The sequence below is a fragment of the Rhipicephalus microplus genome, chromosome 5, assembly GCF_043290135.1.
Source record: "Rhipicephalus microplus isolate Deutch F79 chromosome 5, USDA_Rmic, whole genome shotgun sequence".
Classification (NCBI taxonomy): domain Eukaryota; kingdom Metazoa; phylum Arthropoda; class Arachnida; order Ixodida; family Ixodidae; genus Rhipicephalus; species Rhipicephalus microplus.
In genome coordinates this window covers 177,371,018-177,387,907 of record NC_134704.1, presented here as the reverse complement: position 1 = coordinate 177,387,907, position 16,890 = coordinate 177,371,018, and the positions used below count along the sequence as shown (strand labels likewise).

The following is a 16,890-nucleotide window of genomic DNA, read 5'->3' as shown; positions in this document are numbered from 1 at the left end:
TAAGGTATGGCGTGCAGGCTGTTTTTACAGCTGAAAACAAATTATCAAAGATTTGTCCAGCGGTAGAAAGGCTAGTCAACAAGAAAAGAACTGGAGAATTGAACAGATGTAGCATAAAGCATGGCAGGAGGTACGTTGAGTGCAAAAAAGATGTTGTATACCAAACTCCTTTCACATGTGGAAAGGAATACGTTGGTCAGATGGGTCGGTGCATAAATGTGCGCCTTCGTGAACACGAGAGTTCACTAGAGGGGGCCCCTTACTCACACTTAGCGATGCACTGCAAGGAGTGCACCTGCCAACCGAAATTTTCGGACACACGAATAATTGACAGGCACAACAAGAGGACGACGAGAGAAATAATGGAAGCGTATAGAATAAGGAAAGGAGGGGACAGTTGCGTCAGCCAAGCGTCAGTTCTACTAACAGATGCGAAATTCGCTTTTTTGGACGCCACATAACCCAGTGTTTTTCTCTGTGTTACGTTTTTTTGGTTTTTTCTTTCTTTGGTTTCCTGTTCTTGTTTTTTTGTTTTTTGTTTTCAAATTTTCTTTTCTTAGTTCTTGACACGTGTTTGTTTCCGGTTGTGGGCGCGTGCATATTTTGTTATATCACGTTGTTGATGATGACAGGGGAAGTCGAGAATGACGTACATGCGTGTGATGTATTTATTAGTGTTCGCTTCGAAATAAATTTTCAGTTGCTAGTAAGCACTTGTCTGTGTCCTCTCTGAGTGTGTGTATTTTTGCGCTTGTTTCATCATGAGCCTTTACCAACACGCCCAGCTGACAGTCATTCTAAAGTCAACTCTTGTAAACAGTTCAAACATGATTTGAATTGTCACTGATTGCATGATGTATTTTTGTTCAGCAATTGTGTGGAAATTTGTTGCTCTGGTAGGCGGGGAAGTTAAAATTTGTCAGTTTGCTGTGAATCCTGAGATAGTATGTTGGTAGTCATGTATCAGGAAAACTTAGTATAAAAGGACTAGCCAGTATATCAAGTAAATTTTCATTTCGAAACTGCGCAGGACGGCGTTCAGCTGGTGTTGGAAGGACTGCAACAGCCTGCTGGTCTCAGCCTGGCTGCACTCCACCACCTGGTTGCCATGCTGTCCCCAGCCAGACCGAATGGCCTCGGTGGCTCGGAGTGCTTTGTGCTGCGGACGCTGACAAGGCAGCTACTGCGGAAGCTTCCGTGAGTGGCTTTCGTAGACTGGCCGTGACGTGTATTGACGCTGGCACTGGGGTCACGAAAGTATGGGCAAAAATTGTTCAGCTTTAAAGCAAATCTCCAGATATTGAGCTGCCCGGTTTAGGGGCTCTAACAGCTACACCCAAGTGTATACTAGCTGTGCGAATAGCAAAATCTTTAGTGCGAGCAAATTCGAATATTGAAGTGAGGGCACAAATCGAATAGAATATTTTTCAAATATTTCTAGAATATTTTTTGAGTACTTTAAAGTGAAACACAGAAAAAAAGTGGAGAAAAATTATTGTCACGGGGTGGCGACGTCGACGAAAGGAGCACATTGTAGGTCCAAAATGAAACTTTATTTGGCTGAACTTGTGGCCAGTAAACAGGAAGTCAGATGACAGTGATACACGCCGGCACTGATATCGGCGTGATGCCGTCAGCATTTATACTATGTGCCATCAAATGTTGCAGCGTTATCGCTAGCGTTCACATATGTTACAGAACAATGTGCAATGTTTGCGTTGTGTGTGTAATCACATCAGTAGGTTCTACGATTATCCCGGTGGTTCTTAGTCCATGGACGCAGTTTGCGCAAGGCAGCAGTCACACGGGAGATGGGGCGATAGGAAAACTGGAAAAGGGAGTGTGGGAACATTATTATGAATAGTAAAATGAGTATGTATTGTGGCTAGGATGATGAAGCGCTGGCACAGCGGTGTTTCATAGCTGTATTATCATGAATGAGGCAATAAAGAGGCTTAATGGTATTGATACTTGTACGGTTGCCCAAATTTCAGGCATAAAACAGCACTGAGCTTCTACCTCTGCCACGTCTGTCACCTCTTTCCATGTGGAAACTAGCTTTCTCTTAAGTCCATTCTTATACATTTGCAACTGTAACAGAGCCTGAAAGGCAGCCTTGCTGCAATACGAAAGTGTCGTGGGGTCATTGGACATTGACTGCTTTTATCGTCGGGAAGTTCGAATAGTTTGAGCAGTAACATTCCAGTGCGAATCGAATCAAATAGCAAGCACTATTAAAAAATATTCGAAATTTGGAATATTCGCTTAATTCTACAAAAATGATAAATTTTCAATATGCTGGACCTAGATGTATCACAACCTAGGGTTGAGCTCATGCTACCTACGTAGAAAAGTGGCAGTATAGATTGATTGCCTGGAACTTACAAATCTTGTTTTTTGGGACGCGGGGTTATTCTGCCCTGCGTTACAACACGTAATGAATGCCTGCGTTAGCACTTACTTGTTTGTTTTCCTGTGAGACACCAACATGTGTTCATGATCATACTCCTGCCAGTGAGGATGGGCAATTTAATGCGTGTTTCGGCTCTGTAGAATGGGGAAATGTTCGGGTTATTGTAATGAATGTTCATGTAAAAACTGCTAATACTAATTAAAAAAAAAACACTTAGCCTGTTTTGTTGCTGCATGTTCTACAAAGTGCTACCAATGAAATTTATTCTTAGTGAGAGAAAAGTTGTGTGCTGTGCAAAAAAAATATTCTCGAAGAGGTTGGAAAGATCACTAGGGTAGCTGTTTGGTCATGTAGGTTTTGCTTGACACAGTCATGCAAAACCAACACTGTCACTGTGTTAAAATTGTCTCACACAATGGTTTTGCATGACACAGTCAAGCAAAACCATTCTAAGCCAACAATTTTGTAAGCGAGCGCTTATGTGTGTCAAGGCCCTTCTTGGTCTTCTTCGTATGTGTTTAATCCTGTGTCATGTGAGAAAGACATGAATTTTATGATCAAAATCGGGAATATAAGTGCACAACAAACACAGTTCTTTTAATAATTAATAACCTATGGAACTTCAATGTTCACTAGAGTAGCAGTGTGGTGCAACCAAAAAATTGACCAAAGAAGATCAAGTGCATACACAATTTCCAACAATTTTTTTATTATCAAAAACCAGGTTCTACTTCTACACTCTAACCTCATTGATTGCAGCCATGTGTGCATGCCAAACAACCGAATTTAACGGTAGTGTTCATTGGCATGCACAAACATCTCGGTTATTTATCTAATAGAGCCAACTGTGGCTTACTGCAGGGCTGCGGCAGCTGCGCCAATTGCGCCAATTTGATACAGCTCCCCATTGTTGCACCGAGCTACGCCAAAAATATTCAAAAAAAAAATAGTGGAGCATTCAAATTTGCTTGGATTCCAATTTAAATGATTCAAAATTTTGAAGTATTCGCAATGAACGAATTGATTAATATTAAACCACAAGTAACCTCCTGCAAAGATACTTTCACTGCAGTGCAGAAGTGCTAAGCCGTGAAAGCACTTAATCAAGAGAAAGCTTTTTTGTCGCGAAACACCACTTCAAATTTAAAGGGGCCCTGCAACATTTTTTGAACATGGTCAGAAAACGCTGCCGATTGGTAGTCGAGGCTACCAAGAACACGCAAGCGTGCCCCGGCCTGCAATTCATAATAAATTCTCAGTCGGCTAAAACTTGCTCTCTTCTCAGCAAATGATGCCACAAGCTGAAAAATCACTCGTCACAGCCATTCTATCAGCATGGCGCGCTCGGCCGTAACTGGGGCCGCCACGGGAGGTCGCGTCTTGTTCACGCGTACGTGCGTGATCTCACTGAAAAGCCGCATATTTGAAGGGAAAAGAAAGAAAAAGTGGTCAAGGTCACGAGGCGCACGTGACGTATTTTATTTCACTCTGTATTCCCTCCCTGCTTAGCTTCCAGCGCTTGCGTCGGGATGATGAGAGAGAATGCAATTGCCGCATGCAATAAATATTTGTACCTCCGCTTTTACTGGACGGAATCTAAAGACATTTGTGGCGTTGAACTCATAAAGCAATAAGTTTGTTTAGTGAATCCATTCTATGGCTACTTGTAAAAGTGTTGCAAGGCCCCTTTAAATGAATATGTCACCCTAAAATCAATTCATCATTTTTTAAGCTTATAAGCATGTTATTCCAGCTTATATGCACAAAGTATAGTAAATTTTAAAATGTTACGTGTTTTACATGTTATCACTTGCATCCTACTGAAAGTCAGGTCCTGCTCCTACACAAAGTTGTTTTGACTTCCTTCGGACGAAAAAAAAAAGAGGCACTTGCATAGAGGTCTTATTTCAATTTAAAAATTATATATATATAATATATATTATGCAGGGTAGTCGAATTCGCTTCAGACCTAAAATTCACTATTTGCACCAGCCTCATATTGCCGTATCCACCAATACTTTGCCGGAAATACAAATTTCCTAGTCAGCAAATGTGGTTATGGCGTGTTAGGAATGTATGCCGCGTTGACGTGCTGTGAACTACGTCATTGCCAGCCACAACGTTGGTTGCCTAGTAACAACACCTAAATCATTTTTCTGGCTTGAAGTTGTGCCATCCCAGTGATAGATACCTGGCGCCGGGCCAATGTGCGCGTGTTTTTGTTACTTTATCTGGTCGAACGTGCCTTGTGAGAGAGCTGAGAAGTATTGCTCTAAAACTAACCACACCGTCAAAGGAGTGGGCCATGTTGGGGTGTAGTATTTTGAAAATTGCTTGGCCTTTTTCCAACTCACGCAGATCGCTGCTCAAGTAATGTTTGCTGAAGTACACCATTGTCCTGCAGAAAAATGTATTGTGATTTGGAAGGGGCTGTTAGCGCTAGTCTTGGGACTCGGCACGTTTTGTTCAATTACTCCTGCATGAATGTGCCGCATAACTGGGAGTAGTACTATGACCGCTGGTGTCTAAAACGGTTAGAGGCAATCATTTGGAGCAGCAATTAACATTTCTACTACCCTTTAAAAAAAAAAAAAAACTTGTGCTCCAGTTTTTTTTTTTTTTCCTGTCATTTACTTTACGGTCTTACGATTCTCCTGAATTTCAAGGTCGCCAGCTTGAGAGAGCCACATGTGAATTCGCAGAGTCTGTCAAATGATTCGACAGGCACAGTAAATTCTAATGTGGGCTTTTGTTTGCTCAGTGGAATAATTCAGAATGCTGCTTTTATTCATATAGCTGTGCTCATGGTCACAATGTCTGATTTAGGTGGGTTGAATGTTTTGTACATAAATGTTCTTGTAAATGTTAGCCTTCTTATTTATACCACTTCAAATGTGTCTTTCAAGATAAAAAAATTTTTTTCCCGTAACCTGCTCCGAATTTGAATTTATTGCTCCAAAAGTAACACTTTGCTGCTTCAAAAATTGCTTCAAGTTCTATTTTGGATGTTGCATCTCTGCTTACTGATGTGGTAGCAGTTGCCTCATCTTCTGTTTTCACTGTATTGAGATCCTGCTTCTCTCAGTAATGTTGAATGAAACATGGAACATGGTGTGCCAAAATTATTTTTTTAAATGGCTAGCAAAAAAGATACGTAGTTTTCAGCATAGCTAATATAAGAAAATGATGATAGTTTTCGGTATAGACAGTTTCATTAAATCAAACTTTGTTACATTGATGTTAATGTAACTATATTATGGTTTCACCAAAGGAAACCTCAAAATTCAATTTGAAATACGAGCATGTAACTTCACTGGGACGCAAGAAGATATTTCTGTCGTTTTAACTCCTTGTGTATCTAAACATTGATATTACAAGTCTCTTGATTCACCAACTTTCCCGATCAGCCATTTTTTATGAATTTTCAAAGTGTTTTAACTACAGCCATTTCGAACACGTGCATGGTGTTTCGCCGTGCAAAGTATTTTTATTGCTCATGTATGTCTAGTAGCAGAGCAGGATCCTTTGAAAGTATGGTTTAACCATCATCACAACTTCGTGCATGCTTTTTGGCAGGGACCAAGGCAGTGCAGGTGACACTGAGAAGCTGGTGGCATTCCTTCTGCGACAGCTGTATGCGACTACCCCGCTCTACAAGGTAAGCTAGCTCAGAGTCCTCTTATTTTTTTACTGGTGATGAAGCTTCAACAAAAGTTTGATATAGGGACAGGAGCAACTGCTTGGGATGCCCTCACTCGTGCGTGGGAGCGGCCCCAGCTCTACATTTGTACCGTACCCGTCAGAACTGCAAAACGTGATTTATTGTACCAATGAGGGTGGTTGACATCTTCAGAGTGAGGGAATTTGGGAGAGCTCTAATATAGTGCAATTTAGCGTCAAATGAAGCCTTGGAGCTAGAAATTTGATGGCAAGAAATGCGTGTTGCTTCTCCTGTGAGACATGATAACCGCTATAAGAGCATGGCAAGTGGATGTTCTACCACACGGCCACACCTCTGCTTCACTATAAGAGCGTACTTCTTCTTTTTTCTTCCTGAAGCATCTAGTAAAAATTTGCGGACGATCCAGAGTCCTTCAAGGAATTTTGGCAAATCTTAATGTGCTGCGGAAGTGCAATGGTTGCAACTATGAACAGGGCATATCAAATCTTTCAGACTACACAATACACATTTGATGTTTGTATACGAAGATATTGTTGTGTCCTACAGCCTCGTATTTCAACAGCTTTAAAATAACCTTGTATTTATCGAACCATAGTCACTTTAAATGAATCAGGTCTTTGAATTTAGCAATTGGCATGCATAAAGGAGTACTTCATACGTTCTTTCCCCAGTTTTTGTGTTTTGTTTTGTGTTGATTCATCACTATAGCACTAATTTTCAGTTGTTGATGCAAAAAGAAAGAGAGAGAGAGAGAAACTTTATTTGTGCGTAATGCGGAGCATTCCAAATGGTCGTGCCCCTATCTCAGGGCTCCGCTGGCTCTAGCCATCATCTCTACCCGTTGGACCAGCCAACGCTGATCAGCAATGGCCGAGCTGGACAGTAGTGCCTCTTATTGTTCCTCTGTGTTTTTCATGTGGTGTTCTTCATTGTGATGTGTACACTCCCACATAATGGGAAACAGAGTTGGTGCGGCCCTACACCAGGGACATAGTATATCTCTGTATGCTGTGGGGTAGAATACATGTAGCCTGTGTAAGTTCGTGTATGTATTTGTTTGGATTCTGCGTAATGCCGCAGATTTCATTGCTGTGAGGTTTTTATGCGGTGCTGGGTACAGTTTTCTATTCTCCCTGTAATACTGAAGAATTGTAACAATGTTAGGGTCTAGGGGCATTGGGTCCTCTATTGCAGTGTGCAAAGAAGCTCGGTGATTTGTGAAGCCTCGAGCCACCTCATCTGCAAACTGGTTTCCGGTGATGCCCTTGTGCCCTGGCAACCAAGTAATGGTTTGGGTGTATTTAATTGGAAAGTCTTTAGGAGCTTTGGTTAGAATTTGGAAGGCCTTCATACATATTTTACCCGGTTCGTAGTTACTACATGCAGCCTTCGAATCCGTGATTATTGTCAGTGGGGCTTTTTGCTCCCTGCTCTCCTTGATTGCCAGCGCAATCGCTATCTCCTCCGCTTCTGTGATGGAGGCTTGGGCTATGGATGCACAACTTGTAACATTTCCTTTTCGGTCTGGGACCACAGCCTACAAGTTCTTTGCATTTGTGTGATATGGTGCAGCGTCTTTAAATCTTGCCGTATTCAAATATTTTGTCTTTTATCTATGTAAGCGGCTCTTGCTCTACGTCTTCCAGCATGTAAAACTGGGTCCATGTTCTTCGGTAGGGGGCATATTTTGTATTAGGCTCTGACTGAGCACGACAATTCCTTAGCTCTTCCATGTGCCTGTACTTGTTCACCGAGGCAGATCATCTGAAGAAGTTTTCTGCCCGTTGGCATCTGTAGCAGGCGGTTAATATGGGTGGTTACTTGTGCCTCAGCCAACTCATCAAATGTATTGTGAAGTCCGAGCGCTAATAGCTTCGCAGTTGAAGTGCTTTGTGGTAGCCGCAGAGCGGCTTTATACGCCATCCTTACTATTTTGTCTGCTTTTTCTTTCTCCTCTCTATTCATGTTGTGGTAGGGTAGCGAATATGTTAGTCTGCTGATGACTAAGCTCTTTACCGAACGAAGCACGTCTTGTTCTTTCAGTCCAGCACGATTGTTCGTTATTCTAACTATCATACGAACAATTTGTTGAGCTGTTCGTTTAAGCATATTCAGTGTGTGGAGACATCGCTGATTGGACTGTAACCACATCCCTAAGATTCGAACGGTTGTTTTCTCTGGAATGATATTGCCGTCTAGCTTGACCTCAAGGTAGAGGCTCGGGTCTGTCCTCTGTTTTTAACTTTTGGAGAACCGAATGAGTTCCGATTTGTCTGCTGAGCACTGAAGTCTCCTTTCTTTAGTGTACTCTTTGATTGTTTTAGCTGCTAGTTGGAGCCGCTCTTCTTTTTCTGCCAAGCTACTCTTGCTTGTCCATATAGTGATGTCATCCGCATAGAAGGAGTGTCGGATGTCTGGAATATCTTCGAGTTCTTTGGCTAGATCAGTCATGGCTATGTTGAAAAGCGTAGGCGAGATCACAACGCCTTGTAGTGTGCCTTTGCTCCGTGGGTGGAAGACTTTGGACTCGTCTTCTCCTACTTTTATGACAGCGGTTCTTTTAGTAGGGAAGCTTTGTACATATTGGTATGTCCTTCAATCGTAGTTTGTCGCTGCTAGCCCATCTAGTGTGGCCTTATGGCTTACGTTGTCAGAAGCGCCTTTATATCGATGGCCATGACAATGTTTTCTCCTGCTTTTGGAACATTTGTTAGTACAGTCGAATCTCATAAACTCAAGCACGCCTAATTTGAACTTTTGGTTAATTTGAACTCACAATGAAGTTCCGTCAAAGCTATGTGCATTCCAATGGGCGAAAACACCTTGTAATTCAAATGCGCAAGCATTTGCAACGGTTAATTCGAACATACCGCTCTCCAAAAATGCTCTCAGCACTCCACCCTATCCCGCGGCGGCACCTGCGACACTTGCTGCACGCGAAGGAAATGAAAAGGAAAGAAAAATATACGGTGGAACGTTTGCTCTCTCTCAAGTGCCGATCTGCGATGCGCCCGTGTCACACTTCTCCCTTTCCCGTTCTTGCCACGTAGAGACCCTTTTCCTTCCAACGCTGCATGCGAAGAGAGAGAGAGGAAAAAAAAAAGGAACGCTGCCGTGAAGTGTTGGTTTTCTCTAAAATGCCGATCTGCTTTTCCCCGCGTGGAGATGCTCCTCCTTTCTCGTCACGAGCTGGCCATGCTGCGGCTGCTCCGCTACGCAGTCGTTATTGTCGTTGTCTTTAGAAAGTGTCGGCGCTGGATTTTCTGTGCGCAACTTCTCTTGCCTAGAGAATGCTGATGCCGAAGTAGAAATGCTTTGCAAGCTGCGTGTGAAATTGATTGACTTGCTGCAAGGCAAATGTGTGCAGACGGGCATCACCTATTACTTCAATTAATAACGAATGTCCTGTGATTTATGAATAAATGTAAGTCTTCTGTACCTTTCCCCTCATGTGTTGGCTCAATGCACATGGGTCACTGCATGAAGAGCCCTCCGTTTATTTAGGTTTCATTAATTCGAACTTCTTTTGATTCGAACAAATTTTCGGGCCCCTTCGAGTTCAAATTATCGAGATTCGACTGTACTTCCCTTTTTAAAAGCAGAAGGATGTCCTGTGTCAAGAAGTTTGAGCATAAACCCAACATGGCGCTTGGCAACAAGTTAGTTTGTTCAAGATGCCGTTGAAGTCTAGTATTTATTAATCTCTCAAACACCTTGCCTAAGCACGAGGTAAGAGAGGTCGTCCTGAGGTTTATTATTGCCAATTTCTTTCCTGGTTTGGGTGTCATAATTATCACAGCATGCTTCCATTGCTGAGGTATAGTGCCATTTAACCAGTGTTTGTTAATGAAGTTTAGAAGCACTGTGATGGCTTCATCATTAATGTTGCGAATCATGGCATTGGTGATTTGATCCACCCCAGGTGCAGTGTTACGTTTCATGTTGACGATTGCCACTCTGACCTCGCTATGCGTGAAAGGCGCATCTAGTTAGGAGTTTGGGAGCCCAGTGTATTTAGCCTGGTGAGAGGCTGTGATGGCTTGGGCGCCGAAACACTTGATATAGATGTCTTGAAGGAGGTCATCTCGTCTGCCTGGATATGTTAAGGGGGGATGGGGGGGTCCGTCCTAAGTACGGCTGACTCGGAAGCCTAGCTAATGTTTTAGCGGCACACAGTCGTACCGTGCACGATTAACGTCCCCTCTCCGTAGCTAGTCTCATTTCAGCTACACGGGTTCGTGCGAATAAGGCAACAGGCTAGGTCAACAACACTTTATTGCTATGCGTTGGCAATAGCGCATCAATGTCGCGAGGAGAAAGTACAGAAAACAAGGGTAGACGCTTACATCTTGGTCATTGTCGTCCTCGGCTTGCAAGGGGTTGCGGGTTCGACCTCCTTCTTTCTTGGTCGGTGTCAGAGAGAGCGTGCGACCGTCCGCACGCTAGTTTTGTTCCCTTACCTGGTTTTCCTTTCCCTAACGAGAATAATACTTTTTTTCGCTGAGGGAGGGGAGACCTGTTCCGTGCACAGGCAAATGGGGATCGCGAGCGCTGGCCGTGGGGGTGTTCCCGCAACTAAGCTTTCGCGCTGCCGTATAAGGAAAAGGGAGGCTGGGCGCACGTGCTCCCCCACAGTGCGCAATAATCTTTCTAAAAATTTATTTTTGTCTTTCGCGTTTAGTTTTCAGAGGGTCAATCATGGCTCTGAGGATATTCCATGTCTTTGTTGTTCCTAGGGTTCTATTTAGCAAATCGCAGAATTGTTCCCAGTTGGCTGTCGCGAGTCGATTAGCATACTCTTCGGCTTGCTGCGTTATTTCTTTAACTTTCGCTTTGAGTTTCTTATTTCGCTTTTGCCTTCTCCATCATTTTCTGAGGTTCCTTCTTGCTTCCCACAGGTAGAGAAGCTGAGCGTCTACTTCAGGGGTGTCGTCTGCTCTAGCGACAGTTTTGGTGTGCATTTGCTTTTAATTTCGGATTACTTTGCACCACTCGTCCGAGTCGTGTATGGCAGTCACGTGCACTTTTAGCGATTTTCTATATGCATGTCAGTCTGTTATTTTAGTTGTTCCGATGTGTTTGCGGATGCGGCCTGTGCAGATTGTGGTGCTTAGTATGTAATGATCGCTACAATGGTTTCCAAGGGTGTTGTACCAGTCCACGCTGTGGCAGTTTTGTACTATTGTCAAGTCCGGACTTGTGTCCATTGCCTGTTCTCGTTGGGATTGCAGGGTCCGTTAACAGTGTCATTCCCAGTGTTTCTATTTGTCTTGTGATATCCTTGCCTTTGGTGTCTTGGATCTTATATCCCCAGCTTGCATGCCTGGCATTAAAGTCTCCAACTATGATTAGTGGATACCCTTTTGCCAGTTTTGCTTTCTCTTGAAAGAGCTTGTCGAACGTTGCTCTCTTTTGTCTTGAAGGGTGGCTATAGATATTAAGCACGAAAGCGCTCTTTCCATGGCTCCCTGTGTAGGTGATTTCTGTTATGAGATGCGGGATATCCGTCTTTTCCATGGGCTGATGACATATTCGTGGAATCGAGTTATCGACTAATGTAGTAACTTTGCATTCTGCATCCTTGGTACTATAAGTCTCATATCTCCGTAATTTTGGTTGTGTTCTGGCTTCCTGGACTGCTATGACAGCAGGTGGCCTTTGTTGCGATTGCACCAGCTGCAACAGTTGCCCTCTTTTCCGCCGGAAACTACAGCAGTTTCCCTGCCATAATTCGCACTCTTGTGACTGCTGCGTTTGATATTTAGCCAATATGCTTCTCCTGATTCATGGCCGACAATCCGGGCTTGCTGTAAATTTTCTCAGTTTTTTCTCTGATGTTGGCGCCTGTGGCATGCTTTTGCAAGGCTTTGGTGATCTCGATTTGTTGTGCCTGGATTTTCTTGTCCAGAATCTCGAGCTTTCTATCACACTACCTTTATTATTACTTGCTCTATAACTGTTGGTATAACTTCCTTTAATGTTTCTTTCAGCATCGACAATGTAATTATTGAGTCTCCTCCTGCATTTGGTTGCGTCTGCAATTTTGGCCACTCTGGGTTGGTATGGAGTTTTGTTGCGGGTGCTGCATTAGTTGCTTTTTTAGTTCCCTGTTTTCGTGTTCTAGATCACCTATTCTCACCCGCATTATCTCTAATACGCGTTCTAAGCGCATGAGTTGTGGTGGTTGGTGTGAGTGTAAGGAGGATTTCGCTGCCCGGCTCACCTGGTTCTTTGCTTTCTTGTTCTGCGCCTTCATGCCCTTGTGCTGTTGTTGCTTTGCTTGGGCCCGCTTGTGGCCACCATTCCTGTAGTTGGAGCCGTCTCCAGAGCCGGACCTGGGTCGGGATGCAGCTATTGCTCTCAGTTACGCCTCGAGCAATGCTGTCATCACGGGCTGTGCGTTCTTCTTTCCTGATGTGTTTTCGCTGTCGCAATGACATTGCCACTGACCATTCTTGGCTTTGTCGTCGCCTTCCTCCGCAGAGTCTTTTTCCTTGCTCCCGGCGTCGCTGGTCGACTCCCCTTGTAGAACCTTGTCAGGTGAAAGGAAATCGTGGCCTGTGTCCGCCACAGAGCTCACTTGGGTTTCGATGCTTTGGTCATCCGTGTCAATAAGTGCCTTGGCTAGTTCCGGGTCGTTGTTCGTTGGGGTTCGAGCCTGTGCAACGCTAGGCCCGGGCCGAGAGCTAGCTGCCAGGACTTTGCATTCCGCTTCGCCACGAGGCATGCTCTGGCGAAGGTCTTTACTTCTCAGAGGAAACCAGGTTGGCTTGTCCAAAATGGTGGTGTCAGCGTGTACCTGACGTCTTCCTGCACAATTCCTGTAGTTTCACTGGTAGTCGCATGATTTTAACCGCTGCTAGGGATAATGATTGATGGAGTCGATGTGAACGGGTGTGTAAAGTTACTCTATATCTGTTGATGCAGTACTCATGCTCATGCTGTTGCTTATGCAGTCCTTGTTTATTCTGATCTCTAGTTTAATCATTCTGTGCTTTTCCTGTCTTTCTTTGCTGTTTTTGCTCTTAAGGTGAAAGCTTTAGATGCCTCATCAAATGTGAAAATCTACCGGCTGCATCCCGCAATAGCGGTGTCAATGCGTGATGCAAAAAAGTATCTTCTCATGCACACGACACACTTATAGAAGATTAGTTTATCATGCTTTTACAGCTTCTGCAAGTTTTGTACAATTTTTTTCTTAAATGCATCCTCTCCTGCGCCACTCCTCTAGCAAGCTTCAGTTGGTAGTTCTGAAGTGTCTCTTCCAAGCAAGGGATGTGTGTTTTGAAATTTCGAAGCTGTGGGGAACTGCACGTAGCTCTGTCTGTTTGACATGTCACCTCTACACTTTTGATTATCTCAGTGCCTGTACAAAAAAAAAAGGCGAGCGTTTCACTGCGCATGCACATGTGGGGAATAAAATGTAAAACCCACACTTTCTTGTTGCGGTATAGCATGCTTCCACTTTTTCTGCCGTTTGCTGTCTCTAGGCAGCCAGAGCATAACATTTTTTCGCCATTTTCCTTCGTCCAAATAGGCACACTTTTTCCAGAATATTATTTCCGACTACAGCATGGACCGCTGATAATGTATACTTCGCCAAAGTCATGAATCAGTCTGCACTACAGCCGAAACAGCCTTCTTCATAGACAACACTAGCGCGAAACTGGTTGAGCATGCAGTCTCACATGTCCGTGAATTGAGGCAAGCGATGTGATGTGCTTACAAGCATTCTATTTTCAAAAAAATTAACATAGAAACATTTGCATTGCCAACAAAGTTCATACAAAAAAAACTTCAAGAACAAAGCACCATCGTGAAAATTGCTATTTATGTTTTAGGCCACCTATACTCCATCTCTGAAGTACCTGCAGCACTGTAAAAGTTGCAGGGCTTATTAGTCAGTAGGAAAAACAAAAGGTCCTCCTCAAGACATCTTCACCCGCACCGCATCATCTCTGTAGTGTCGGCTCACCTGCCTTGTAGATACTTGCTCCCCGCAGTTTATATGAAATCCAAAAATATTTTTGGGGATGCCCCATCGCTGTATCTTTGTGTTCGGAAATCCTAAGCGCAGGGCTAGTGGTGTCAACCTTTTTTTGCGAATTCGCCACAACGCTTCCGAAAAGTTGCCAATTTTAGCCAAAAGTTGCTAATTGATGATGATAATTTTTGATGAAAAAAGTGCTCAGAACGGCCACATTTCACGCTAGAGATCGCAGCGCCACAAGCAGCTTGATCCTGTGTGCTTCGGCCTCATTTATTGAAGCTCGTTCTGGGCATTCCATCGTTGTCACAGTTTTCTAATTTTCTATGTCTGTTTTAGAGCACTCTACTTCAAATTGTGAAAGTTCCCCCCAAAAAATCACTAAGACTCCAAAAAGATAGAATTGTCGCTAGAATGACTGAAAAGCCTTTAAATTTAGTTGCCTTTTCACTAAGTTAACACGACTGTGCTTGACGAGTCCGTTGACATGTGTGAGGAACGGGGGTTCTCTTTACAACAGCGTTCATACAGGTGCTTTCACACATGGGTTTTTCTTTCTTTTTCTTTTTGACAGAACCAGATGCATTTAGCGCTGTTAACACCACTTCTGTCAGAAAATGCTAGTTGTTTTATCTACAACATTCTAGGGATTTAATAAACAAACTTTTAGTGTAAGGGGTTCAACTGATGCACTATCAGTGGCTATCACGTACGATTCTTGGGTGGAACAGCAAATTATTTGCACTAATGTTGTAGCGCTATCTGGTCAGTTGACATCAAACCGCCTCTACGACTTGGCACTGCGTCGGTAGTCCTTACAGCATCAAAAGAAAGAAAAAAAAGATGAGCAATGTAAATAATATTGAAAAAAAAAAAGAACACCTGATGCTTTGACGTTAGTACCAAGCAATGACAGTATATATACCACTTATTTTTTGCTGTCCAAGCTAAGAGCCAGTAAGGAGCACGAATTTGGATGTAAGCTGATAGTTTGGGGCATATAAGGGCTGCCATGTTGCTATGCGTCATCGTGCTTAAAATGGCTGTCACGGTTACCAGCGGGTAATCTGTGCAAAATTTTATAAATTGTGAAGTGCATCCGTGCAGGGCCTAACACACAACGTATCGCTGTAGCACGTAATAAAAGAAGCACAGCTAAAGCCCTTGTGTCTGGCTGACAATGAAAAAGTTATTCCCGGAACTATTTTATGTGCTGCGCTGGGATACTGTACACCTTGTAGCTTTTGCAATGCTTCAAGGTAATTGTGAGATGGAGTATAGATTATGCGCATTATCAAGACCGTAATTTTGTTTGCTAAATGGTACCGATCATTCGATTTCACGGGCTTAAATTTCATTGCAATCGAACCGCAAACCACGATTTGAGTGTTAGAAGCACCACCCATGCCCCCTTTCCTTCAAGTAAAGCAACTCACTGCAAAACGTTACATTGATTCCGTACAAAACTTCAAATTTGATTGCCCGTAACTGGCATTGAAAAGCAATTAACGCTGATTAGCCCTAGCCTAAAGTTCAGCATGTTGTCGTTGGTAAGCTTGTACAAGACAACATGAACATTTGGCGTCATAAAGATGGAAGTCAAGCACTGCTTCAAAACTAGCAAGCGTGATACATGGTTTAAGCTTGCAGCTTGCACAAGGTTGGCAACAAAAGTCAGCCGAGCTTAAGCAAGCTCGCGTAGTGGCAGAAAAGGTGACAGCTCATGCTGGAAAGCCGAAAAACTTTTAAAATTTGCAGAGGAGGTGGCAAACGGGATTATTCCAACACTTTCTTCAACAGGAAACTCAAAGTGCACTCGAGAAGGGTGTTATTACCCGTTCCATGCAAAGTGTACTCAGTCGGCAAGCGGCCAGAGCCATGCCAGTACCGGTGCAAACGTTACTTCGACGCCTAGACAATTGCCCTTCTCCCTTACTTGGAGAGTCCGCGCAGCTGTCGTGGGTTCTTTTTGCTCGCTCCAGTTAACATAAGAGGGCATTAAATTGCGATTGTGCAATAATGGTGCAGACCTTAGGATTAGTACAACCAGGTTCAGGTTGTGCCTATTATGCGAGTAAATTAGTAGTATTGCTTTCTTGCTGCCATTGTTCTGAATTCCAGTGATCACTCAGGACGAGGGCAAATACAGTGCAGACCATTTATAATTAGGGGTGTGGGAGTATTAAAAGTTTCGAAAGTTTTTCGAACAGTGTTTGCTACTATTCGATTCGAATTGCACTGGAATTTTTACTATTCAAATTTCCCAAAGGCAAATGCACTCACCGTCTGATTGAAAGCGACCCCTTCAGATTTTTAATAGGCTTTATCTCATTACCTTTTCGTATTACGACAAAGCTGCCTTTCAGGCTCTGCTACTGTTGCAAATGTGTTAACTCAAGAAAATACTGATTCCAACATGGAAAAGGTAGATGAGGCAGAGGTGGGGGCTCAACTAATGCTGTTGGGCGGAAAGTCCGATAAATAAGAAGCCGAAGATTTTTAGCATCTGAAATTTCGAATGTTCTTGTATGGGGGGGGGGGTTGACACCTACAAAGCAGAATTAAAACTGCAAACTCGAAGAGAGCACAACCTTGTTTGTTACATTATTTAGGCTTCCACAGAAGTTGAAAGAGGAGGAGAAATTGAGGAAATAGCATCTTTGCCTTTCACATGTAAAAAGTATTCCCAGCAACACTTTAGTTGCGTCAAATTATGTACTAATGCAATTCAGTGTCGGGATTACCTTATTTTTGATAAGAAAACTACGAAATACCACTGCACCAGCACTCCATCAGCCTAGTGAAAAG

General features: G+C 43.3%; 1 protein-coding gene across 3 annotated transcripts in view; it reads left to right on the top strand.

Moving 5' to 3' along the window:
* The window catches only part of tefu (Serine/threonine-protein kinase tefu), a 513,274-nt gene that overhangs the window by 260,080 nt on the left and 236,304 nt on the right, over nt 1-16,890 (top strand). For all 3 annotated transcript variants that reach the window (XR_012895493.1, XM_075896220.1, XM_075896221.1), the window contains 2 exons: nt 1,031-1,197; nt 5,990-6,071. Coding sequence is in view for 2 of the 3 variants with exons in the window: in XM_075896220.1 (XP_075752335.1) it covers nt 1,031-1,197; nt 5,990-6,071 (249 nt within the window). In the remaining variant the exon portion in view is untranslated. The remainder of the gene's footprint in view (nt 1-1,030; nt 1,198-5,989; nt 6,072-16,890) is intronic.